This window comes from Benincasa hispida, chromosome 6 (genome assembly GCF_009727055.1).
Source record: "Benincasa hispida cultivar B227 chromosome 6, ASM972705v1, whole genome shotgun sequence".
NCBI classification, from domain to species: domain Eukaryota; kingdom Viridiplantae; phylum Streptophyta; class Magnoliopsida; order Cucurbitales; family Cucurbitaceae; genus Benincasa; species Benincasa hispida.
In genome coordinates, this window is record NC_052354.1 from 54,584,732 (window position 1) to 54,612,078 (window position 27,347).

Consider the following 27,347-nt stretch of genomic DNA (forward strand, 5'->3'; position numbering starts at 1 on the left):
TTGGTTACTTTCCCACCTCTTTCTTTCTGGTTCTGTTGTTCATATTCTAAGTTTTCAGCTGATTTGACCATTTTGATCAATCTATAGTTATGGAATATACTAGTTTTGCTGAAGGTCCTTGGGAATGTTTTGGTTATGGTTTTAATAAGCATGAGATTGGGAGGTTTGGATTTGTGTCATCTGTGTTTGGTTATGAGATTGGGAAACTGGTACTGTATAACATTTTGATTTGTTTATAGGATTTGTAAGAGTTTATGTAATATTGAAGGTTTGTTTGAATTTATAAATATGGATCAATATAGGCTCAAGTTGACTTTGACTTGTACAACCCTAATCCATGAGCCATTGGTATTTGCTTTTTTAAGGTTGAAAATTATGCAATTGAATAAACTAGACTAAACACACTTTTATTTTCTTCAACGTATTAACTGTCTTTCTTTTTTTGATATCTGCCTTTCTCCTTGTTGTGTGGAAGTTTATAATAACAGTTGGTCTTGGTCATTTCTATTTGTGGAACTGTATTGATTTGTAGATGTGAAATCTTTTTAGATCCTTCATGGGGATTGTTAATTATACACATGAACACTTCGCAAAAGATTCCTCTGGAAACAAACTATAAGCAACTATAAGCTTGAAAATTTAAGAGCCTTTAAAAGATAGTTCAAAGACAGAAATGAAAATGATCCTTAAATATTAGATGATATAATATTAAATTTATCTTCTCCCATAGCTTTAGCTTTTGAGTCAATCAGTGGTTTAAGATGGTATCATAGTAGGTGGTCTAGGGAGGTCCCGTGTTCAAACTGTTGCATTATTATTCCCTCCCCAAGCAATATTGATTTACACTTGTTGAGAATTTCAAGCCCATAAGTGAGGGGAAGTGTTAGATGATAAAATATTAAATTTAACTTCACTCATCAGCTTAAATTTTTGGATCAATTGGTGATTTAAGATTAAAAACAAAGATGGACATATTTGCTTCTTCCTGTCTTTTCTCCTTGTTTTCATCAGTTCAAACTTCGAAGGAGGGTGGAGGTGGACTAGGTTCTTGAATGACTTTTTTTCCATTTTTTTAGCAACTTGGACGGGCCCTACTTCTTGCATTATGTTCATGGCCCGCCCTAACTATTCTCGGGAGGCTTTGCCCACCCAGGATCCGAGAGACAACAAGGTTATAAGTTACTGAGCGTATCTCCAAATATCCCAAACTTTTGCCACTGTGACATTCCTTGGGGTCTTCGTTGGCTATTTAGAGCCCCAGTGAGCATAAAAGTTTGTAATAATCTACAATAATTGGTTGCCACATTATTTCCAAATTTGCTTGCAATCTAAGATATCTGTCCAATGTTTGTTGGGTCTGATTGAGACGTTTAATCTAAGATATTGGTATAGCTTGAAGAAAGGGAAGTTTATGATTAGTTTTCTGATGCAAATTTTTGTGTATTCTTCTTTTATACCACAGATCTGCTTCATACACTGATACCCATTCCAAGAAATCTCAACTTCATTGAGCATACCAGTGACATTGGATGGAAGGAGTATGCACTTTTTCTTTGACGTAGATTTTAAGGGTTTTTTCTTTCTTTCTTTCTTTCTTTCTTTCTTTCTTTCTTTCTTTCTTTCTTTCTTCCCAATTGAGTAGTTTGAGTTCTCATTTTATAAAAATTTGTTTTCCCTTAAATAATTTTCTATGTTTGAAAAGTCTGATTGTTGACAAATAGCTTGTTTATTTTGTTTTCTACTTTTTCAATTACACTTTTGAAATGTTAATCTGATTTTAAAACAGAAAACAAAATTTTCTCAAGTATCAAAATTTTAGGGTGATTTTCCAAAATAGAAAAATTAAGGAAAACTATTTATACAAAATAGCAAAATTTAATCTTCTTCGATAGAAGTTGATAGAAATCTATCAGTGTCTATTAGTGATAGAAACTGATAGAAGTCTATCATTGATTCCATGTGATAGGCAATTTCCCAAAATTTTATTTGTTGGTTGGAAAAACCATACATTTTAAAGATAAGAGACTGGAAGCATAATTATTATCAAATGAACCTCAAGGTTTTGTAAGTTTTTATATTGATCTACACATAAATGTAAATGTCAAATCTTTTGATCTCAGGTACCAAAGAGCCAAACCAGTTATAATTGATCCGGGTTTGTACAGCCTCCATAAATCAGACGTTTATTGGGTTTCGGAAAAACGGAGCATCCCATCAGCATATAAATTGTTCACAGGTAAGTGACCCCCCCCCCAAAAAAAAAAATGTAACATCTCTTCTTTTTCTCTCAAACTTGTTTTTTTGTTCTGTTTGGAAACCTTTTCTGTTGAAACTCAATGATTATATACAACAATCAAATTAAAGGAGACTTCAATGAATGATGCTGGCGAAACAGGTACTTTGCAGCTCTACCTCCTCTAAACTACAAAAAGATTTAATGAAAGTATATTTAAGCCATTTTATTCTTTAAACTTCCATGATCATGCTCATTCCTTGTTTAGAATAAACCCCACGCGTTGTTCATTTACCTTGTAAACACACCTGTTATTCATTTACCTCGTCAACTAGTCTGTAATAGACAAATGTTTGAAGCTACCTGAAATAAGTAGGAATTGGATTTTTAACCTGGACAGTAAAATAATGAAGCTTTTAGGAGAAAGTAAAAAAAAAATAATAATAATAAGGGGTTGTGTTTATCAACTCTGAGCTGATATGGCATTTTTTCTTAAAAGGAAATATAACTTTTCATTGATAAAGTGAAAAGAGATTAATGCTCAAAGATACAATGAGAGAGCTAATATGGTATTGATTTGAATTTTGTGGATAGTAATTTGTTTCTGGCACTGACTGACTGAGAGTCAAATTTCCTTTAGGTTCTGCATGGATGATGCTCTCTCGCCCTTTCGTAGAATACTGTTTGTGGGGATGGGACAATCTCCCTAGAGTAGTCCTCATGTATTATGCCAACTTCCTCTCGTCCCCTGAAGGCTATTTCCACACTGTCATTTGCAACGCCAACGAGTTTCGCAACACCACGGTCAACCACGACCTTCATTTCATCTCGTGGGACAATCCCCCAAAGCAACATCCTCATTTTCTCAACCTTTATGATTTCCAACGAATGGCAGATAGCAATGCACCTTTTGCTCGGAAGTTTGGCCGTGATGACCCAGTCCTCAACAAGATTGACTCCGATTTGCTGGGTTGCAATTCTGATGGATACTTTCCTGGCAACTGGTTTGACTTGTTTGGAAATAGCAGTACTTCAAGTATACACGACATAACAAACACCACCAGTCTAAGGCCAGGACCCGGTGCCAAAAGGCTTAAGCATCTAATTGATGGTTTGTTAACAGCACCTGATTTTCACACTTCACATTGTGTGTAGCACAGTAAGCTCTGAGATTGGTGCCCGGGCGGGAGAGTGTACAGTTAACGGCAGAGATCTGATAGCAAAGCTACTATAAGGAAGGGAAAGTCTCACAGCTTTTCTGGAAAACATGCTTTGGCTTAGATTCTTATATAGAGGTACAATAATTTTGTAGTTCAATAGCAGCAGCAGATCTGCTTTTCTTCTAATAAAAGTAGTTTTTATGATTAATCATATAGAGATGCCATTATATTAAGACTTGATGAATGCAATGTGCTTGGCAATTGGCTGAGTGATTAGATTTCCTTTACATGTATCATTCAGAGCAAAGTTAGAACTAGTTTGACAGATGGAACCTTAAATCTGAATTAGAGTATTCAACATTGTATTAACTATCAAGGATCTTATTCTTCCACTTTAAGGGAGGTATTGTAAAGGTCAGAGCTAGCTCCTGGAAAATAAACAATGGATAATCTTTTAAACAATTGCATTTTTTTTTACCTATATTCAAATATATAACCTTGGTGGGATTGGATACTGAAATTTCCAAATGTATTATATCCTTCTTAAAAAGTATGTGAACTATATTCTTGTGTTTACATGAATATTTTGAATTTCTTAATAGTATACACGGTGGTTACTTTATATTACATCAATTTGAAATAAATGTTTTAATTTCTCCCCTATGTTATACTTAAAAAAAAAAAATCATTCTCACCTTTGTCTATAAAATTATACAACTAAAATGAGCATATCTCAACTTACTAAAGGTTATATTATCGATTTCAATGTCGAAAGTTCGATTTATCCATTCCATATATTGTCAAAGTATAGATATATAGTACACACATGACAATTATCTATCTACTACATAAACGGATGGAATTTACTACTTAGTTGAATACATATTGAAAATGAAATTGCGTTCTTATTAAATGTGACTCACAGGTTTGTGTACAATACCCTAAATTTTACATTGATTTTGTTATTTTTTCAATAAATTGATAAAGGAAATGCAGTGAAACACGATCCTAACATTGAAATTGTAACAATTATCTGAAGATAAAAATTATAACGCAAATTGATTTAATGTGACCATCATACCATATTGTAGCTATGCCTCTAGTATATTTGTTTTATGATTTTATTATGAGTAAAATTATACTGTTCTCTTGACTTATTTGACTTCAAATCTTGTTCGTGTTAATATGCTAACACACATATTTGAAGTTGGATCATTATTTTTTTAAACTCAAAATAAAAGCAAATATATATCGGTTTGCGAGCTAGATCGTCGTCAACTCTATTTTGTGAATGGTCAAATTCAAAGTAATTGAGCTTTTGCACATTCATCGCTTTGCTAAACACGATATTGCTGTGCAACCTATTTACCCCAGTCAATTTTGTCCACCTCCTTATTATTGAAAAGTTCATCGACTACAATGGATATTTAAAAGTAGTAGATACCAAAATAGTTAATGTATTGAAGTTAAATTATTAGATATTGACACTCAAGAAGAATTCAACTAAAAGAAACATCTTCAAAGTTTATAGACAAACACGTGATTGACACATGTCACATCATATTTCACTTTAGTGATAATTAACTTATACATCCTTCTTTGAGATCCACGGTTCAACCTTCCATTCCACGAATTCACAATTGTTGTACTAAAAAAAAATTCCTATTTTGTTATTTTGGAAAGGATGGATGGATAATAGTTCTATGCATCATGATCGGCTCAAAACAGGCCAATGTTTCTCTACCACCTTAAATATAAGCAAAAACAACTATCTTTATTTCGATAAAATAACGTAAGTGAAAAACCCATAAAGAAAAGAAAACGATCTTTCTTCTTCTCTTTATTAAAAATAATGTGATTTAAAAAAACAAAACCCCATTTTCCACCGTCGTTTGGTTCCCTATTGGTTTTTTCCTTCTTTCCTTTTTGTTTTTCTTTTAAATTTTTATTTTGACGATTTAATTATGTACATCTAAAACATCATTTTAAAAATAAGAGATTCAATGGAAAAGAAATATATACTTAGGCCACGTTTACTCTAATTTAAAGGTAATAAATCAATTGTAATGTGAAAAGGGGTCCATTTGGTTATTAGTGTTGTTTACTTGTGTTCTTATCACATGGGGTCCATTTTCAAATATGTAATAAAAAACGTAAACTGATTGACAGACGTAGCGTGTTCAATTCAATTGCATATGAAAATTATGTCATATCGTTATCGTTATCATTATTGTTACTATTGTAGAGAAAAAATCAAGAATCTTGACATATTTACTGTTACTGATATCGTTACTGTTATGATTTTAATGCAATCAAATTTTGGGAAAATCTTGGAGCTAAAAAATTTGAAATCTTTATTGAATGAATAAGAGACAACCTTTAAATAGACCCAAAGGTGAAGGGTGTGTTCACACCTAACTAACTTAACTTTAACCTAACTCTGAACTCTTTAAATAAAACCAAAGAGGAAGAGTTTGTTCACACCTAAACTAAAAATGTTTTACAAAAATATAAAGAGAATAAAAATACAAGAATTACTAAAGTACCCTTATATCAATTCCACCCCATACAAAAATAAAACTCGAAATTTACATAGACAGAGAAAATTCATTTTATGCACAGTAAGGAAAAATGTTAGCTACATTACATGTGGGGTTAATATTTATAGAGGATGGAAGTTCCACTTTGAAGCATTGTCTTCAAATTTTTCCAAAATAGGAAAGGGACCGAATTTCTTGTCAGATAATTTGCAGTATGAACCAGTTGGTAGTCAAGTCTTTTTTATGTGAACCATGACCAAATCTCTAGGAGCAAATTCAACTATTCGACGGTGGGTATCTGCCTGTGCTTTGTACTTTGAATTTGCAATTGTTAGTTGTTGGATCACTTCAATATGAACTTTTTGGACTCGGTCTATCATCTCCTCAACGTCTAAACTAAAATCATCAGTATAAGGTAGATTAATAAGGTCGAAAGCCAATCGTGGAGGATGACAATAAACGACTTCAAAGGGGCACTTCCCTGTTGACCTATCGTGCATGTTGTTTAATGCAAACTCAGTTTGTGAGAGAGCAAGATCCCATTTTTTTGGTTGATCTCATATGAGGCATTGAAGAAGGTTTCCCAAAGAACAATTTATAACGTATGTTTGGCCATCCGTTTGAGGATAACTGGCCGAACTAAATTTAAGCTTTGTACCTAGCTTTTTCCACAAACTTTTCCAAAAGAAATTCATAAATTTAACATCCCTATCGGATACTATGCTTTTAGGAATGCCATGTAGTCGAACTATTTATTTGAAAAGTAGATTATCAATGTTTAAGGTGTCTGATGTTTTCCTACAAGCAATGAAATGGGTCATTTTGTTGAATCTATCAACAACAACAAAGATCGAGTCATGACCTCGTTGTGTACAAGGGAGGCCAAGGATAAAATCCATTGACAAATCCTCCCAAATATTGGATGGGATGAGAAGGGACGTATATAAGCCATTATTTTGCGAATGACCTTTTTTTTTACAAGTAAAACATCTATTGACAAAATTATTTATGTCCTTACTTAATTGAGGCCAAAAGAATCTCTCTGACATAGTAAGGTAAGTTTTGTCTTGACCAAAATGGCTTGTTAGGCTATTGGAATGAGTTTTAGCTAATAGGGCCTCTCTAAGAGAGCCTTGTGGTATACACGAAAGGTTGCTTTTGAGTAGAAATTTATCCAATAAATGATAGTCTTTGATCGATGAATTCGTTTGACACTGTTGCCAAATATCTCCAAAATCCGATAAGATTCGTAGCAATTTGGGAGAAGATCAAATTTTGTGATCGTGGAGTGTAGTAAAGTCAATAATGAGGATTTACAGCTTAAAGCATTTGCCACTTTGTTGGTTGTGTCAGATGTATGCTTTATTATAAAGTCAAATTTTTTAATAAATGAGATCCAACGAGCGTGTATTCGACTTTTATTTTTTTAGGAATGTAGGAACTTAAAGGAGCAGTGATCGGTGAATAAGATACTATTTTCCAATCAAATAATGTTCCTAGTAATGAAGGGCATGAGTCAAAGCGTACAATTCTTGCTCATAAGTCATCCATTTTTTACGAGAAACACTCAATTTTTCGCTGAAATATTCAATAGGATGAGACTCTTGGGATAAGACAGCTCCTATGCCGAATCCACGAGCATCCATGGCAAATTGAAAATGTTTGCTATAATTTGGAAGAGCTAAGACAGGTGATGAGGCTAACTTTTCTTCGAAGGCCAAAAAACTATTCATAGCTTATGAGGACCAAGAAAATTTGCCTTTCTCTAGAAAAATCGTGAGTGGTGCAGCGATGGATCTAGAGTTTTTAATAAACTTTTGGTAAAAGATGTAAGGCCTAAAAAGGACTGAACTTCCTTCAAAGTATTCAGAGGGGGCCAATTTTGGATGGCTGCAACTTTGAGATGGTCAGCTTGGATGCTAGTTGAAGTAATCACAAAACTTAAAAATGATATTTTAAGGGTGAGGAATACACGCTTCTTATGATTGATATACAATTGATTTGTAAAAATGATGGAAAAAACTTCCTCTGGATTATGTAAATATATCTTTATTGTCTTGCTATAGATGAGGATGTCATCAGAATAGATGACCACAAATTCATTTATGAATGGGGAAAAAAGGTGGTTCACAAGCCTCATAAACATGTTGGGTGCATTGAATAAACCAAATGGCATGACCAACCATTCGAATAAGCCTTCATTTGTCTTGAAGGTTGTCTTCCATATCCCTCTTCTGTATTCTTATTTAGTAGTACCCACTATGTAGGTCAAGCTTAGAAAGAAAAAAAAAACTTGAGCATCAGATAATTAGTCTAAAAGATCACTAATCCCAGGAATAGGAAATCTATATTTAATCGTAATTTTATTAGTGGCTCTATTGTCAATACATAAATGCCAACTCCCATCTTTTTAAGAGTTAATAGGGTCAGGACCGCGCAGAGGCCAAGGCTTGGTTGGATATGTGGTTTGCGCAAAAGATCTTAGATAATATCATGAATAGCTTTATATTCTGAGGGGCTTGTTTTATAGCGAGGGAGGTGGCGTAAGGAAGCACCCGGAATTAGGTCAATATTATGTTCTATTTCCCGACTTGAGGGTAGTCTATCATGAACTTTATAAAGGTTGGGAAATTTGGCCGATAGATCTGCAACCCTACTGTCTATAGTGGTTGCAAGGATTGTATTGTCCATTTGAAACAATGAGGTCAATGTAAATGTTGAAGCTTGTTAAAGGGCCCTTTTATGAGTAAGTATAGAAAACAAATGTCCTTTGGCCGTTGAGCTCCCATGGTCTAAATCCTTAAGTTTTATTGTGGAGTGGAAGGAGAACAACTTTCTTCCCCATCCAATTAAACTCACGTGTATTTGCAAAGTCTTTGTGGACTGTTTGGTTGTCAAACTGCCATGGACGACCAAGGAGGACATGACAAGCATCCATTTAGATAACATCACATATTATTTGATCCTTTTGGTGGTTCCCAATAGATAAGGGTACGGTGCAAGTTTCATTGATCAAGGCTTCTCCCTCATTTTTTGATACAGACCACTCTATAAGGGTGTGGATGAGGGTCTGTTTCCAGTTTTAAAACCTGAACCAACTTTTTTTAGACCATATTTTCACTACTTCCATTGTTGATAATGACCAAGCACACTTTCCCATTAATAGTACACTTGGTACGGAAAAAGAGAATGTCTCTGTGGTTGTGAATCGGATGATGGAGTTAATAAGATCCTTTGGATCACGCATGAGAGTTCATTCCCCACATCTGGTGTTACCTCAAGCTCATCAGTATCCTCTTGCTCAAATTCACTTTCATCCTTACGCTCATGAATTGTCCAATTCCTCCTTTGAGGGCAGTCATTTTAGAGATGTCTAGCTTGACCACACCTAAAACATTTGTCAATATTAGGTCTATCATACAGGTTAGAAGTTTTATTAGACAAAGTTTGGGTACTGCCCTTTTGTTCACCATCGATTCTTAGCCCGAAATCATTTGGTTTAGATGAGGAGAAGTTTGCCATTGATTTTTGTCCTTCACCAGAGGACTTTTTGGATTGTAAAGGTTGCTGGTTGGTCTGTCTTTCCCAATTAGATCTCATTCGACCCATCTTCATTGCTTATGATTATCATCTTCTTCAACTGTAGTGGCAATAGTTACAACTTTTGAAAGGCAAGACGTAGGATAAAGATGAAATTTTTCTTTAATATCTTGTCACAAATGATCCACAGACCGAGCTATTTGCTGGTTTCCATTTTCGGCCAAGTTGTTATGTGCACTTAACTTTTGGAATTCTTCAGTATGATCCTCAGTGTTTCTATTGCCTTGTTTATAGTGTTAAAACTGGTTGTAAAAAAGTATTTCATGATGAATTGGTATAAACCTCTTCTTCATCAGACGTAGCATCTGATGGAACATTAAAAACATATGTACAGTGGAAGAAATGAAATCGACAACATTCTAATTGCAATAAAAACAAGAATAAGCATGCAAGATAGAAAATACAACATTTGAAGACTCCACTGCAAACTTCCTCTCTCGTGCACGAATGACACCACTAGCGGTAAATTCCATTATTCTCCGGTTGAAGAACACGGTTGTGGACCCGTTTTGTTAGTGAAAATAAGGAGATTTCACTATGGAAAAAAGAAGAGTAAAGATAAACGAGGTGGAAGATTATAGGTCAAAAGTTGAGGAAACATTAGTCTTGCAATTTTAAAAAACAAAGCCTTTTGTAGAGAAAACACATGTAAAATCCCATTTTGCATGTCTTCCACCTCAAACTTCACTTGCATGTAATCTTTAGGTGTCAAACTTGGGAAATGTCACTTCAAAGTCCACTTCGTTAGTGGGAAAATCAAACAATTGAATTTTTCTATTAACTAATTTTTTTATTAAAAAAATGAAATATAATTTTCAAATTTTGAAAATTATTCAATAAAAAAATCAATTAAATAAAATAAACAAATTTAATATCATATATTAAGTTGTTTAAGACATCTAGCTTTGATTAATCATATTAATCAAGTTTAAAAAATACTTTCATGCTAATGATAAAGTATACTCTAAAAATTAATTAATTTTTTAATTGTAAATTATATCTCATATAAAATACAATGTTTCATAAAACCCGAATTTAAACATTTCAAATTCTTACTTCACCTAGTTCTTCAAATTTGTCCGTATTGAGCTAGCAAGGAGACCCGATGGACCTACAAATCATGAGCTTCAACGATCTGAGACTAACTGGTCAAACTCTTTAACCTAGTTAATCAACATTCGCTAACTAACATGATTGTCCACTATAGCCTGTAGTTGCACTCCCTTCACCATCGATATATCATGTGTCCATTTGATATAACCGTCATCAATAAGTTGATCATTCACAGGTTGTTCGTAGCCTCAGTTAGGTCAAATATCAAAACACCCATGAGTTACATATTTTCTCCTTAAATACCACTATTCCTCTAATGAATAATTGATTTGGGATCATAATCACTAAATTATTCCCTCTCAGGCCAACGAGGGGATGAAGCCCCTTGTTAAAGTCCCGGGATCAACCCTTAAGGGAACGACCTTTCTACTATCTCTAAAATGGATAGGAGTGAATTTCGTCTTGCAAATTCTATGTCCCTAGACATCTACCCGGTCTTATCCCTGAAATTGGAGGCATATTAAACAACTACGCTGGGCTTACCCTCACCTATGCAAATCAAGGGATAATCGTGAATAAACAGAAGTTCACAGGACAACTTAGGATTCAGATCAAGTGATCTAGGTCGTCAAAAAGTGAAATTAATCAGTGTTTACAGTAAACGATGTTAATATGTAACAATGATTATTTTGTGGTCTATCTTACACAATCTCATCGTGTAAAACACCCCCCGCTCACATGTCTCTACATGAACAAACTGATCACATCGTTCATGACACTTTACAACATTTGTAACAATCATAAAGCGGGCCATATTCGATAGTATCTCCAAAAATAGGTACCCAACCTAATATGAGTACTATAGACAATTTAGGCTATTTTACTTGAACTTGATCTAGTTTATGTCTCCACATAAAGTCAAAGTATTCATAATAATAGTCAAGAGTTCGTAGTTTATTGGATTTAGAGTTATTAAATAATCAACAATACTTGTCTGAATAAACTTCATATATGTTTACTGTTTACAGAACTACGAGTTTTAGGACATACAATCCAACAACATCTTGGGCCAACTTTGATTTTGTCATTTTATGAAGATTCTTCTGTTGTTTTGGACTTGATCCCACCAAGCGGATGCTCTCTTTTTCAACTTCAAGGAAACTAGTTTAATTTTTTTGTCTTCCGAAGTTCCCATATATGCAAAGAAATGTTCGACATCTTTTACCCAATCAAGGAAAATTCGATATTCATTCTTCCATTTTGGGTTGTCAATCTTCATTTTACAGTCTGGTTCTTGTCTATAATAGGGTCCTTTTCCTTGCTGGCTTCCTTCGTGCCAATTATGGACAGGGGGAAATTTATCCCCTTGAAATTCATGAAATCTTGGTTGCCTTTCTTGGAAGGGAATGTGGTATCGTAGGCGTTGTTCTCGATATGGTGGTTGGAATCATGTATCCCCCAAGTATTCTAATCAATCAACTTCATCAGATGAATCAGAATCATAATCTAAAAGGTTATAAGGAATCAGTCTGTCCAAATGATTTTAAGGAACCGGCCTCTGTTGCCACAAATTTTCACTTTGGGAATCCTCTCTTGGAGAGAATCTTGACCTTTCTTGATTTTTTGTCTTCATAAAAGTTTTTTTTTTTCTTGTTTTCCAACAGCCAGGAATGATGATCTTTTGACTTATTAGTTTTCTTGTTATTCATTCAAGCTTTCTTGCATGGGTTCTTTACATATATTCATCCTACTGAATTCTTGAGTCAATTGTTCAATGGCCAGCTTCGTGTCATTTACTGTAGATTGAACATTATGCAGTCCTTCATTGAGATTTCCCACACAATCTTCTACTTGCTGCAACTGAATATTAAGGGATCTTGGAGATGAAAAAGCTTCCGCTTCATTAGGGAAAGGATGGGGATTTTTGGGATTCTTCCCCGACATCAGGCCACCGTTCACGTGGGTGCTCTGATACCAAAACTAATGCAATCAAATCTTGGAGCCAAAAAAATATGAAATCTTTATTGAATGAATAAGAGATAACAAGGCCACATTTAAATAGACCCAAAGGTGAAGGGTGTGTTCACACTTAAAACTAACTTAACTTTAACCTAAATAAACCTAGCTCTAGCCTCTTTAAATAGATCCAGAGAGGAAGGGCTTGTTCATACCTAAACTACAAATACTTTACAAAAGTATAAGGAGAATAAAAATACAAGAATTATTAAAATACCCTTACATCGGATTTGACCCTAAGAGATAACGGTAACAGTAATGGTAAATGTGACAAAATCTATAATTTTAAATAAAATAATGAAAATAAATCAAATTACATTTACGATTCAGACTCATTACAATTGACCTATCAATAAAATTATTTTATGATTTGGTATACGTGATCTTAATATTTTCAAACGTGTGTTTGATAGAAAATTTCAGATATTAAATCTCAATTAAATAAATTATCAAAATATATTTGATATTATTTATACCCTAAAATTAAGGGTTGTTTTTAAATATAGAAAAATGAATAAAAGATGATAAACACAAATAATTGCCTATTACGATTTATCACATATTTTATTATTATTTGTAAATATTTTTAATAATTTTATCATTTAAAATAATTTTCCTAAAAGTAATGGCAAGCTAAAACTCTAGCTTACTCTAAACCATGAACTTGGAACTATAACATATTAATTCCAGTCAGTAGGCAAAATGCCCTCTAAATCTATCCATATTTCTCTCTCTCTTTTTTGTGCAATTTATTATTTTTAATATTATTTACAAAACTACTCCAAATTTAAAAATTTATTTATTTAATTTTTTTTTTGATAGATCGAACTTCTAATCCGTGCGAATTTCTAATCTCGAAATTGAAAGTATAAATGAGGGGAATTGAAATTTATTTTGAAAAGTGCATTATTCTGCTTTTGTTTCATACGCCTTCTTGCGCAAAACCCCACTGGGCATAACAACTAGGGCTTATGAGCAGGGTTTATCGAACAGTTTTGCGTCCGTAAATCGCCCTGCATTTTCCCGCCCTCCAGCTTCCAAACTCCTTCTCCTTCCCATTTCTGCGGCAGCTTCCGAGTTCTACTTACAGTGCGCCCCACATGATGTCCTCCAAGCAGAACCTCCACATTATTGAGTCGGCCCTTTTTGGTCCTTCCCCTCCGTCGCCGGCTCAGAGGGTCGAGCTCTTACACGCCATTCACAATTCTATACCTGCTTTCCGGTCGCTGCTTCAATTTCCTGTACGTATGGCTTTGTTTTTCGTCATTGGCTGAACTGGGTCTATGACATTTTTTGTGATTTATTAGCTTGTCTTTGTTTGTTGGTGTTCTGATTTTATTGAATTTTGGGTTGTAGCCTCCGAAAGCTTCAGACCGTGCACAAGTTCAATCTAAAGAAGTCAGGCGACCAGATTCTTCAACAATAACGCTCGATGACCAGGACGTCGAAATTGTAAATTCTTCCTCCATTTGTTTTTGTTTTTCCAGGTTGTCAATCAGATTACGAGTCTATGATGTGGGTTGTCATAGAATTTAGGTTCGGGTGCTTACTTTTTACTTGGCCACAGTAGAAAAATACTAGTTTAAGTAGTTAACCTTCTTCATCTCCTTCTTCTACTTCGGTTTGGTGGAAGGCATGTCAACGAAGTTTCATTATCTATAAACGAGGGATAACTTGGTTCAATTCCGGCAATTTTTGTTGAGGATGCCATGTTGAAAAGATGAAAAGATGTTACAATTTTTTAAAAATATATATATATTTAATGAGAATCAGCTTCATTAATTAAATGAAATTATCCAAAGATACAAAAGGAGACCCAATTGGCTTTGAGATACAATAGACCTTACCATCTTTAAAAGATACAAACTACACCGATCACAACCAATTGACTTTGAGATGAATCCCATGTTTATCTAATATAGTATAAGAGCCCATGAAATCCAAACGGGTATTCGGTCAAAGAAAAAAAAAAATGGGATCCGACTCAAGAATGGTGAACCCAAAAAAGATATGGTCTTGAGGGGTATGTTGAGGATTTCACATTGAAAAGATGAGGAGACCTTACAATCCTTAAAAGATACATGAACTACTCATTCTATTGCTAATTGATTTTAAGATGGAACCCCATGCTTATCTAATAATATTCCAAGTATAATTATGCCTACTCTCCAAACAAATCCTGGATGTAAAAGAAATGATTGCTTCAAAACTCTTTGGAACTAGAAAATGCATTTAATTAAACTGGTCCAAAACCTCGTCTAACTGCATTGTGATGTTAGGTCTCATTTTGAGGTTAGTTAACTAGGCCAGAATCAAGAAGTCGTCAACCCCTTTTCCTTCTTACATATGTCTTGGCATTATGGTTATTATTGTTCTATTCTGATAAGAAATCATGCTTTTATTGAGAACTATGAAAGAATATACAAAGATATAGAAAAAAACAGCTAACAAAAGTAGTTCAAAGGACTATAAAAAAGGCTTCAAATCCATAAGCATAAGAGGTAGTTGGCAATTACAAAAGATATTAGCTGCCAAGGCCCAAATCGAGGTATTTAATGATTAATCTCATCACATCACATGACTCATCCACATACCTCTCGCTCCTAAAATTATGCAGTCTGCTCAAGCCAAACCCCCCAAATAATTGCAATAAAACAAGTCTACCACAAAAATCAGCTTTTCTCCTTATAGGCCAAGATTGAATCCTTCCATCATTGCTCAATAGTCCCTGCTCCTTGAAAAGAGTCTCCAACCAAAAGCGGGACAAAAACAAATGAGAAAATTGGCTACTTCAAGGGATATGGTCTATATATACTGCTGTTACTTCTCTACAAAGGGAATGCCATGGAGGCCCCAAAAATTAAGGGGAGTGTTTTTGGTCATGGCTCATAGTATTAACACACCGGTGTACAACTTGCTTGACATAGGAATTAACCTTTTTGAGAATCTTTACCCTCTAGAGCAAGAAAAAGAGGTGAACGCCTGGGGGACGAGGGGTGGAGGGGCACAAAGAATATGGAAGAGAAAGCTAGAAGAGCACCTCTGAGAAGGACTTAGGGTTTAAATACAATAATCCTTCCTCTCAAAGGAAAAGCAAGGATTACACCTCCAATGACTTCCTATTCATAAAAGAATGACCAATTGAAAGTAGAAGACGCCTCCAAAAAAGTCAAAACAAAAGCCACTAAATGCAACCTTTTATCTAAAAGATGGTACAGGTGGGGGAAAGAATTGCAAAGAGTTTTTTTCACCCACCCACAAACCTTCAAAGAAAAAAGATATTTGAGCGATCCCCAATAGAACATTTCAAAAACTAGGAGAATGAAGGAAAAATTGACGAAATAGCTTTTTGGGGGGTTTTTAGAGGATTAAGCATAATTCTAGAAACCCACCCAAAAGTTTGATAACCATATGTTTGGAAACAAGGTGGAACCCAAATGAACATACCCATGCTCATGTTGAAATTTTTATTTGTGAAAGCATTTCACGCATTTTGTTCTTGGGCCCATTTTGCGTTAAAGACCCAGTTGGGCTAGATCTTCTTTTATGGAAGTGAAGAAATATATGTTGAATATTTTTGGTTGGTTGTACCAAGCTATCAAGTTGTGGTTCTTGGAAGTCGATAGCTTTTGTTAGGCTAGTTAAGGGTCCATTTTTAGTGCGAGTTCAGCAGTCTTTTGTGATCTCCATTGTAATAGAATCTGTTGTTGCAGAAGACTGGACATAATTCCAAGTTTAGGAGGAACCAAGATATTATTTTGGTGTCATTTTATTCTATTTAATTGTGACTTAATTATCTTGTCTGGCTTAACCAGTGAAGGAGAGATCCATTGTTATAGCATTTTAATATTCTGCAATTTTAATAGTGTTCAACCATGATCTTATGCCACGTTAACAAGGTCTTCTTTTGCAATCTTAGGTTGCCAACACCCAATCCATTCACAGATTGGGAAAGCACTCTCAATTGATTAAGCGTAACCTACTCCTGCCCATAAAAAATCCTCATGATTGTAGTTTATTTTGTTCATTTATTATTTTTTTCAAAATTTAAATAGACTTTTTGTCATTGACGCAAGGATCCTAGAGAGTAGGGGTGTGCATCGTTACCGACAGATCAATGGTATTTGGTTTTGGAGGGTTGGTAGCGCCGATCAATCGACCATAGTGGTGGTTGGTCCGTTTTAGTCGGTTTATGGGAAAAAGAGAGAGAGAAGGAAGAAAAAAAAGAAAGATTTTGCGTTCTTCGTTTGGAGGTGTGAAGAAGAAAGAAGAAAGAAGAGGGAGTAAGAAAACACAAAGAGAGAGGAAGAGTGAGCAACGAAGAAGATTGGAATTAGTATTTTAGTTTTACTGGTCTTTTGGGGCTGGCGTTTTCCTAGAGGTTTTATTCAAAGAAGATTCTTTTGATGCCAATTGGCATTTAACATCTAAGAGATTGAATGAGTTATTCAAGCATTGGCCTCAGCTTGATCACTTTGAAGTTGTCGGAGTTGAAGCTTCTTTTTAGAATTCTCTTTCCAATCAATGTGCAGAATATTCTAAGGCTTATGCTTAGACCTCGAATGTAATTATTTCTTCAATTTAATTATCTTGTATTGTCCTACGTGTTTCTCTAAGTATACTTGGCAAATTCTTGTTTTGTTTCGTTTCCTTGTATTTTGAGCATTTGCTTCTTCTCATTTATTCAATGAAAAATCTTGAAGAAGAAAATGAGGGAGGGAAAAATAATGGAAGAAAGAAGAAAAGAAACTCACCTAGGGTGGTGGTGACCTCTGGGAGGGAGGGAGAAAAGTGAGATTAGAGGAAAGGGGGAAGAAGAAGCGGAAGAGGAAAGAAAAGAGGGGAAAGGAGAGAGAGAAGGGAAAATGAGGAGTAGGGAGTCATAGGGAGAGGAGAGAGTAGGGAAAAAAAATAAAAAATATTAATTTAAAAGCCAGTGATAGAAAGTTTTAAAACTTCATACCTATAAGTTTAACCACCTCGGTTTATAAGATTATTACAAAAGTGCTTGCTGGGAGAATGAAGAAAGTCTTGCCAAGTTTAGTCTCTCCCTCAAAGTACTTTCATTGAAGGAAGACAAAATTTGGATCCCTTCCTTATTGCTGATGAAGTGTTTGAAGGTTATCGTGCAAAGAAGAAAATGGGATGGATTATAAAACTTGACTTGGAAAAACCTTTTGATAGAGTTGATTGGGATTTCATTGAAGATGTCTTGTTTCTGAAGGGCTTCAACAGTAAATGGATTACTTGGATCAAAGGTTGCATTAGTAGTCCCAAATTTGGGGATTTTGTGAATGGAAGACCTAGTGGAAGAATCCAAACTTCAAGGGAAATTAGACAAGGAGACCCAAATTCTCCCTTCTTATTTCTTTTGGTAAGTGAAGTACTTAGTGCCTTTGTTGATTTTTTTTTTTTTTGGGTGGAGAAAGGACTCTTTGAAGTCTTCAAAGTGGGGAAGGATAAGATCCATGTTCCCATTTTTCAGTCCGCTGATGATGCTTTAATATTTTGTAAATACAATGATGATATGCTTGCTGCCCTTTCAAAGATAATTGATCTTTCTGAATGGTGTTCTAGTCAGAAAGTTAATTGGTACAAGTCAGCTTTATGTGGGATTAATGTGGAGGAGGATTTAATTCTTTCAAAGGCAGACACCTTGAATTGCAAAGTGGAACATCTGCCCTTTCTTTATCTTGATCTCCCACTGGGGAGATACCCTAAACAACTTGCTCTTTGGTCGCCTGTGATTGAAAAATTTCAAAAGAAGCTTGATAGGTGGAAGAGATTCAACTTATCGCGAGGTGGCAAAATCACATTATGTAGATCGACATTGGAAATTTGCCAATTTACTATATGTCAATATTTTTAATATCGGCTAAATTTGTATCCATGTTAGAAAGAATCATGAAATCTTTCGTTTGGGAAGGTAACAAAGGCAACAATATAAACCACTTGGTGAATGGGAACTGACTTCTAAATCCCCAAAAGCAGGTGGTCTCAGGCTTGGAGGTTTGAAACAGAAAAAATTGGCCCTTCTTGCTAAATGGGGATGGAGGCTAATGCATTAATCTGATTCATTATGGAGAAAAATTATTCATAGCTTACATGGCAAGGACAAGTTCTCTTGACATATGGCTGGTGCGGAGAATCTAGTCTTAGAGCCCTTGGATAAGTATTTCAAGAATTTGGCTTCAAGTTGAATCATTTGCTACTTTTAAGATTAGATTTGGTAATCGAATCTCCTTTTGGAATGACAATTGGTTGGCTAATTCGGTCCTTAGCTTGAGATTTCCCAGACTATTTAGAATTGCACGCTTGCCAAACGGTTCAATTGCTGATCACTGGGATGGTAATACATTGGCATGGGCAGTCTTTTTTTAAAAGATTGCTTAAGAATGGTGAAACTCAGGAATTCCAGCAACTTCTTGTAGATATATCAAATAAATCTTTTGGGATTTTGCTTGGCTCAAGTTGCTAGTCTTTGGAGCCTTCTGGCAAATTCTCGGTTAAATCCCTTTTAGAAGCTTGGTTGCTGAAGACAATATGGATAAAGCTGATTATAAAATTCTTTGGAAGTCAAATTGTCCAAAAAGAATCAACGTTCTTATTTGGATCTTTTTTTTTGAAGAACATAGTCATTGTAGGTGCACAACAAACCGTAAAAATTTGCTTCCCAAGTTATCATTTTGTTTGTACATAACATATATGTTGAAAAGACCAGAGAAAATAGGAAGAATTTGGAAAACCAATGGGATGAGAATTGAATGGATATTATCGAATATTGACTAGTAATTGTTTACAATCTCTCAGAGAAAATTTAGATGACACTGATCGCTACAAGTAATGGAGATCATTTTTGAAGCTTTGTACCAATGGATATATTATTCGAGGCAGATCAACTCTTATATACACCATAGGGCTTTGCATTTTGGACAATCCAAGGGTGTTCGAGAACTTTGTGTAGTGGCTACCATTGAGAACAATCCTTGACAAGCATTTGACTGATAAGATCCTTTGCAGTTGAAGAAATTATTGGTCTCTGAGGAAACATCAAATCTACTTGCACAATTCTCTTGTATGTGTCAGAGTGTTCTGTAGCCTCAAACGGAGGTACCCATAGACAAACTCATAGCATAATACACCAAGGTTCCAGATATCCACACTTGCATCGTGTTCCACTCTCTCCACCATTTCAGGAGGCAAATAATCCAGTGTTCCACACATAGCCCGCCTATGGTTGAACGTGTGCACTAATCATCCAAAGTCAGCTATCTTGAGTTGACCCTATGCACCGATTAGAAGATTTTCTGGTTTGATGTCTATGTGGATCACATGTTTTCCATGACGGTATATGAGTGCCCGAGCCAATGACGCGACGTTAGTAGCAACACGTCTCTCACTAAAGTTTGCACTTCTATTGTCTTGTAAAGCTCTCCTTAGGGTGCATATTCCAATACCAAATAAATCCATTTTTCATCGTAGAAATATCCATAAAGGCGTAGAATGTTGGAATGCCTAAGATGACTCTATATTTCAACTTCACGATGAAGTTGGTGCTCAACCTGCGACTATTGTAGCTGGCTCTTGAATAGAACTTTCAGTGCCACAATGTGATTACTACTCTTTTCTCTAGCCAGATAGACGTGACCAGACTTCCCTCTTCAAAGAGGCTTCCCAATGTCAAAGTCGTTAAGTGTCCATCTTCTTTTTTCGACAACAAAGGCCTCCGTAGTGGTAATCTTCTCCTAGGGCTGGTTCTTGGCAACGATCGCCTTGTCAAAGAGATGGAGGGAGAGAAGAGAGAAGAGAGAAGCAGACTGAATGGCGAGAAGAGATAGAAAGAAAGATTTGTCCTTATTTGGATCTCACTGCATGGTTCCTTAAATTGTTCTTTAACTCTTCAAAGAAAACTGCCAGACCACTTATCTCCATCTATTTGCCCCTTGTGCAACGTTGAGTGCGAAGATCTGCAGCACCTACTCTTTGGTTGCAGCTACTCTTTGGCTTGCTAGAAAAAACTTGTCTATTTTTCATTTAAATTGGGTCTTCTGCGATTCTATCAAACTTAATGTCTAGCAGGTTCTTTTTGGAGTTTCTTTGAAGAAGATGTCCCAACAACTTTGGATTAATGCAGTCAAAGCTCTTGTTGAATTATGGTTCGAAAGAAATCAGATAGTTTTTCATGAAAAGTATCTTCAATGCTTTGACCGTTTCGAAGTAGCAAGGCTTAAGGCTTCTGCTTGGTGTTCTTTATCCAAATCTTTTGCAAATTTTTCCATTCAAGACATTTGTTTGAACTGGGGATCTTTTATTTCTTTACAATGAACTATGTCTTAGCATCATTTTGTTCCATACTTTTGTGCTGCTGCTCTTGTTTATATTTTTATTTTTCACTTCTTATTTGCTTTGTTTCATTGTATTTTTGAGCATTAGACTATTTTCATTATATCAATGAAAAATTCTGTTTCCTTCCAAAAAAAGAGAGTTTTAAAATATGATTATTATTATTATTATTTCCAATAAAATTATGTTGGGAAAGGAAAACATCACGGATGGTCTTGGTGATCTTCCAAGGTTTGCAGCTCTTACTCCATTGCAACACAACAATAACATTAACCACTTGTTTTTATTTATTTATTAATTATTTTTTTAAAAAAATTCTTTGGTCTTTCTTGAGCTCGCCAACTGGCAAGTCGGTTTTGCATTTTATAAAACCAACTCCAACCGAAAAATCGAATAAAAGACTGGCTTACCGAAGTCAGTTTCAGTTGATCGGCCTAGTTTTTTGGTCTCTTTTGATCACTCCTACTAAAGAGGGAAAGGTTGTAGACAGATATTCTTATAAAGATTTCTTGGATCAGGGCAAAAGATTTATGTCACAACCCAACAAGAGAGTTTCAATGGATCACATTTAACACCCATAAATCAACTTTTACTAAAAACGTCCACCACTGAAATGAAACATGGCTCTATTTTTATGTATTGCATTATTTGTCCAAGTTATATGAACGTTGAGCAAGATAAGTTTTTCCTATTTTTCGTTATAACACCATGATTTTTATATTATTGGCATTATCTAATTTCAATTTAACGTTTGTTTCTAGACTTTAAAATTGAGCGATGACCTCCATCTCAATGAAATAGATTGTGTGCATCTACTTGTTGCTGCACATCAAGAGGTATACCTCTCTCTCTTATCCATTAACTTGTTATCATATTTCATGTGAGCTTTGCTTGTCTCCCTTTCTATTACTTATTTTTCTTGTTCTTCATAGTGGGATTTAACGGAGCGAGATCCTTTAGAGATTTTCCGTCTTGCAGCAGGGCTTTGGTATACAGAGAGAAGAGATCTAATAATGTCACTCCATACACTACTGAGGGTATCTATGTTATCAATTTTTTTACCCTAATTTTGGGTCATGCAATTGCGTTTTCCCTTGCTTACTGTAGACTGTATTCTTTCATTTTCAGGCTGTTGTACTGGATCCGGGATATGAAACTGGCCTTATATCTGACATCCAAAGACACCTGGAAGATCTTGTTAATAATGGGCTAAGACAGCGATTGATTACTTTGATAAAGGTTGGTTCTTCATAGCTCTTTTAGGCTATGTCACATGTGTAAACCTTCCGCTGAAGCTTGGAATCACGTTACTACTTACTATTACTATTATGCTATTAACATTGGAAGGCACCTAGAAGCTTGGAACCGTCTTTAGCCCTTGGTGGCCTCAATATTAATAATATGATTTTGAAACAACTTTACTTGAACAGGATCTGTTCTATAGGTTGTACATTTGTGTTGTTGAGTTCTAAGGAAACACCTGTTTTGTTTTTAACTTGCAGGAATATGCCAATATTTATCATCTGTTCCTTAATTGAAAAATTTCCAGAATATGATTTCAGTCGTTTACTGTACATGAAATGTACTATGTTCATTTGGTCCTTAGCCCTTGGTGGACTCAACACAAATGGTATGATAGAAAAATGGAATTCTAATTGGTGCTCCTTGTGTTGAAGTAACCAAGAGGACACTGTAATCTAGTCTGTTTCTTCCCAGCAGTGGGTTTTCTGGAATCCAAGCTTTTCGAGGCCTTCAATCTTAGTTGGACTTTTCTCAAGTTAGATGGTAATAGGGTGGTTCTGACAATGAAAGAGCAAAGACTCAATACTCATGGAAAGGTTTAATTTTTTAATTTCTAATTTTTGATTAGGAACAATTTTATTGATGTATGAAATTACCAAAAGAGGAGAGAGACCCAAATGCAATGTAGTTATAAGAAACTTCTCCAATTGTGCAAAACTGTAGATTAACTTTAAAGATTGAGTACATGGGGATTATGAGAAGGTTTCGTTAATCCATGCTTTTGGTGCTCTTCTGTAAAATGTTGGTTGGAACACAGTTGAAGAATCTATTTGGAAAGTATTATTTTGTTTTCAAATCCAATAACTTTTGTGATCAGGTATTAATATTTTCCACGACCATTTTCAGTAAAAAGGTTCCATCTTTCTTATTTCAGGAACTTAATCGAGAAGAACCAGCTGGTTTGGGTGGACCTAGCTGTGAGCGCTACCTTCTTGATTCTAAAGGTGCTCTTGTTGAGCGTCGGGGTGTGGTTAGTCGGGAAAGACTAATACTTGGACATTGTCTTGTCCTTTCTATTCTTGTTGTTCGAATAGGTAAACTGTGGCCTTTTTTGAATTGTTTGACTCAGTTGGTCGCACGTTGAAGGTTAACTATGAATGTTGCTAAGACTCACCTCTTGCCCTCATGTGGTTCTTGCTAGTAACATTTGATTGTTCAAGATGCGTGTCTTCCTTCATAGACATAGTCACTGTGATAGGGTACCTGCTTTATGTTAGATGAAGAGCTTTGGGTAAAATGATTCGATAGTGCAGTCTGTATTTTTTGTGATGAACTTAGTAAAAATTGTGTGAAATGATAATATCGCTTTTCGCTTTAATTTTTTTTCCTCCTAATAGATAACGACACCAATTACCATCTTCAAGTCAATGGTATCCACATCTTGTAATTGTTGAACTCAAAAAAATTGTTTGATCTTAAGAAACACAAGTTAATTAATGCAAAATATGTGGATAAGTAATATGTCAAGAAACCCTACTTAATAAAGAAGATAGCTCAGTTAAAAATCTACAAGAAAGCATTTGGCCTTTTCAGACAATTAAGGATATGATTTCCCTTTTATCAGGTCCAAAGGATGCGAAGGATCTCTTTTCTGTTTTAAAAGACTGCGCTGGTGAGCTTAATGAGACCAAAGCTCCCATAAAGCTCCAGGCACGTTAATAATTTTTCTTTCATGTTTTAGGTACCCTTCAAATTTTTATTAATGTAGAAACTAAAAAAAAGACCCACTAGATACAGTTTCTTCTTCTGTTTTTCATTACTTTGCTTTCTTATAGGGCATGTATTTTCTTTTTGCAGATTGTATTTAGTCTCCTTTTCTCTATCATTATTGCCTTCGTGTCAGATGCTTTGAGTGCAGTTCCAAATAAAGCGTCCGTGTTGTCCAGTGATGCTTCTTTTAGAAATGAATTTCAGGATAATGTGAGTTTATCAAGATAGTACCGTCACTTCCCTGTTTGATACTTACATGCATCATGTTAACATTTCCTGTGAGCTTGTAATCTTGGTTTAGGTGATGGCTTCGGGAAATGATCCAACAGTGGAAGGATTTGTTGATGCCGTAAGGTTTGCTTGGACTGTTCATTTGCTGTTAATACATGACATGATTGATGCAAGAGAAGCCATTCCCAGTGCTTCGCCTAAAGATTTGGATCACTTACAATCGTGCTTGGACATAATTTTTTCCCATAATGCTTTCCAGTTTTTACTTCAAGAAGTGATACAGACTGCAGCTTACCAGGTTGGTATTTTTTATGTTAAGCGTATTTTGCAAGAATAGAGTTCTTATTGTTCTCATACAAATGTATAACCCTAGTCCCTAGATATAAAGGAAGAGAGGAGCTAAAAATGGTAATGGCCTAACAGTAACAGAGAGAAAGGGAATAAAAGTGAGAATTCAATTCTTATCAATGGTTGATAGAGAGGTAGAATTTGTGTATTAAGATGGCTTAGACATGAGACTCTCTCTCACTGCTCCTTTTCTTGATTGCCGTGGATGTTATAAGTAGGATAATTTTAAAAGGAGTGGGTCTAATGTTCTTGAAGGCTTTGTGGTTGGCAACGACAACATTCCTCTTTCTCAACTTCAATTTGACGATGATACCCTTTGTCAATATGAATATTTTGCATTTTTTGAAATGATATTTGGTTTGAGGATTAATAAGGGTAAGTATCATCTTTTGGGTCTGAATTATGGGCCAGATAACCAAATTGAACAATTTAGTTCCTAAAAAAAAATGCTCTCCCCTCTCTCCTCCTTTTCTCCCTTCCCCCGCCTCCCCCCTTCCGACCACCCCACCGGAGCTCACCATGCCCTCCCTAGCCTTCCTTCCTGTCTCTTATACACATCTAGATGTGTATAAGAGACAGCCATTAATAATGTGCAGTTTAAAGAAACTTATTAAAAATCTAAAACTGCTCTCCCCTCTCTCCTCCTTTTCTCCCTTCCCCCGCCTCCCCCCTTCCGACCACCCCACCGGAGCCCACCATGCCCTGTCTCTTATACACATCTAGATGTGTATAAGAGACAGGCCCTGTTGTGTGGTGGGCTGGAGTGCTTTCCGGTCATGGAGATTAAAAGCTGCAACATATTGGGTCATTTCTTTTGTATGTGGCAAGAGGGTCCAGGATTCATAGTGGAAGATTTGAAAAAAGGACCGTCCTTGTTCCTCTCTTTAGCAGCAACCAATTGGCTAAAAGAAAGCTTCAGAAGACTTTTGTTTGCTTCAACGGTCGAGTTCTTTTTGTTAAAAGAAAGAGTAGATGAGAGTTTCATATGTCTAGCCAAATTTAGAGTCAAAGACAATTGGTTTGTAGAATGTGCAGTGTGGCCTTCCATAGGAGGAAGAAAGAATATTCATGTTCCTTATGGGGTTGGATGTTCAGGCTGGCAAGAGTTCAAGGAAATGATTGATGCCAACATCCATATCTTCAAAGATAATCCTGCTCAGCAAGCCCCTCAAGTGAAGAGTTTCTCAGAAGTGGTGAAAGGTAGGTTCTATCAACCATATCTAAAGCCTTCAAAGTTTAAGTCTATTGCAGTTCAAAAATCCTGTAGTCAAGGTCAATTAAATCAAGGAAAGGGTTCTTATTGGATTAAAAAAAATCACGAAGTTCTCAAAGAAGATTTCAGTAGTTTATGGCTCATCTCAAGGCTTTTAGTCTTCAATGATTGGAAGGATATCTCGAAGGTATTGAGTGAGGCCTTTAAAACCAGTGTCACTATCAATCCTCTGTTTGCAGATAAAGCTTTAATCAAAGTCAGTATTGGAAAAGAAGAGAAGAAAAAAAACATAGATTTACGTGGAAACACTAGATCAGGGAGAAAAACCACTATAGGAGAATTTTTATTCTTTTAATTTTTCTGATACACAGTACTCAATACAGGACAAGTATAAATAACCAAACAGAGAGAAACCCTAGACAGTAGATACTGAGAAAAAGACTAAAACGCCCTTAGGGCTAAAACACCATTTCAACACCCCCCTCAAGTTGGGGCATAAATATCAATGAGGCCCAACTTGCTGATACAAGTGTCAAACATCTGTCTAGGTAAACCCTTAGTCAGAACATCCGCAATTTGTTGACTGGATGGAACATAGGGAACACAAATACTCCCATTGTCAAGTTTCTCTTTTATGAAATGTCGGTCAATCTCAACATGTTTGGTTCTGTCATGCTGAACAGAGTTATTGGCAATATTAATAGCAGCCTTGTTGTCACAGTAGAGTCTCATCGGGTCATGACTCTCTTGATGAAAATCTACTAATACCTTCAACCAAATTTCCTCACAGATACCCAAGCACATAGCTCTGTTTTAGCTTCGGCACTACTTCTAGCCACGATACCCTGTTTCTTACTCTTCCATGTAACGAGGTTTCCCCATACTAAAGTACAATACCCCGAGGTTGACTTCCGGTCTGTAGCAGAACCGGCTCAGTCCGAGTCAGTGTAGGCTTCTATACATCTTCTATCATTTTTCCTAACATCAAGCCCTTCCCAGATGTTGACTTTAGATATCTCAGAATCCGGTTAACAACTTCCATATGTCTCTCATACGGGACTTGCATAAACTGGCTTACCAAACTCACCGCATATGAAATATCAGGTCTGGTATGCGAGAGATATATCAACTTCCCTACAAGACATTGATATCTCTCCTTGTTCACTGGTACGTCGTCTACTGAGTTTACCAGACTTTTGTTGACCTCAACTGGAGTATCTGCAGGTTTACATCCAGTCATCCCAGTCTCTTGTAGAAGGTCTAACGTATATTTTCTTTGAGACACTGAGATCCCTTCCTTTGACCTTGCCATGCCTAGGAAGTACCTCAAGGAACCAAGATCTTTAATTTCACTCCTCTGCCATTTTCTGTTTCAGCTTGTCAATTTCTACAGAATCATTCCCTGACAGAATAATATCATTAACGTATACGATTAACACTGCTACTTTTCCTAATGCTGACTTCTTAGTGAACAGGGTGTGATCTGAGTGACCTTGAATGTACCCCTGGGTTTTGACAAAGGTAGTAAACCTATCGAACCAGGCTCTAGGGGACTGTTTCAGACCATACAAAGACTTCTTTAGCTTGCACACCTGACT

The 27,347-nt window shown here is 35.7% G+C and overlaps 2 protein-coding genes and 1 pseudogene across 3 annotated transcripts in view; 2 read left to right on the plus strand and 1 right to left on the minus strand.

The window, feature by feature from the left end:
- Positions 1-3,852, plus strand: part of LOC120079808 (beta-glucuronosyltransferase GlcAT14B-like) — a 4,930-nt gene extending 1,078 nt beyond the window's left edge. The window contains exons 2-4 of the mRNA XM_039034217.1: positions 1,463-1,538; positions 2,121-2,236; positions 2,874-3,852. Coding sequence (XP_038890145.1) covers positions 1,463-1,538; positions 2,121-2,236; positions 2,874-3,388 — 707 coding nt within the window. The 3' untranslated portion in view covers positions 3,389-3,852. The remainder of the gene's footprint in view (positions 1-1,462; positions 1,539-2,120; positions 2,237-2,873) is intronic.
- Positions 3,853-13,491: 9,639 nt separating this feature from the next.
- LOC120079644 (nuclear pore complex protein NUP205) overlaps positions 13,492-27,347 on the plus strand; it is a 75,201-nt gene continuing 61,345 nt past the window's right edge. For both annotated transcript variants that reach the window (XM_039033912.1, XM_039033913.1), the window contains exons 1-9: positions 13,492-13,843; positions 13,959-14,054; positions 21,707-21,781; positions 21,878-21,982; positions 22,074-22,184; positions 23,122-23,281; positions 23,812-23,897; positions 24,045-24,167; positions 24,259-24,486. In XM_039033912.1, coding sequence (XP_038889840.1) covers positions 13,703-13,843; positions 13,959-14,054; positions 21,707-21,781; positions 21,878-21,982; positions 22,074-22,184; positions 23,122-23,281; positions 23,812-23,897; positions 24,045-24,167; positions 24,259-24,486 — 1,125 coding nt within the window. In that variant the 5' untranslated portion in view covers positions 13,492-13,702. The remainder of the gene's footprint in view (positions 13,844-13,958; positions 14,055-21,706; positions 21,782-21,877; positions 21,983-22,073; positions 22,185-23,121; positions 23,282-23,811; positions 23,898-24,044; positions 24,168-24,258; positions 24,487-27,347) is intronic.
- LOC120079845 lies at positions 19,498-20,534 on the minus strand (annotated as a pseudogene).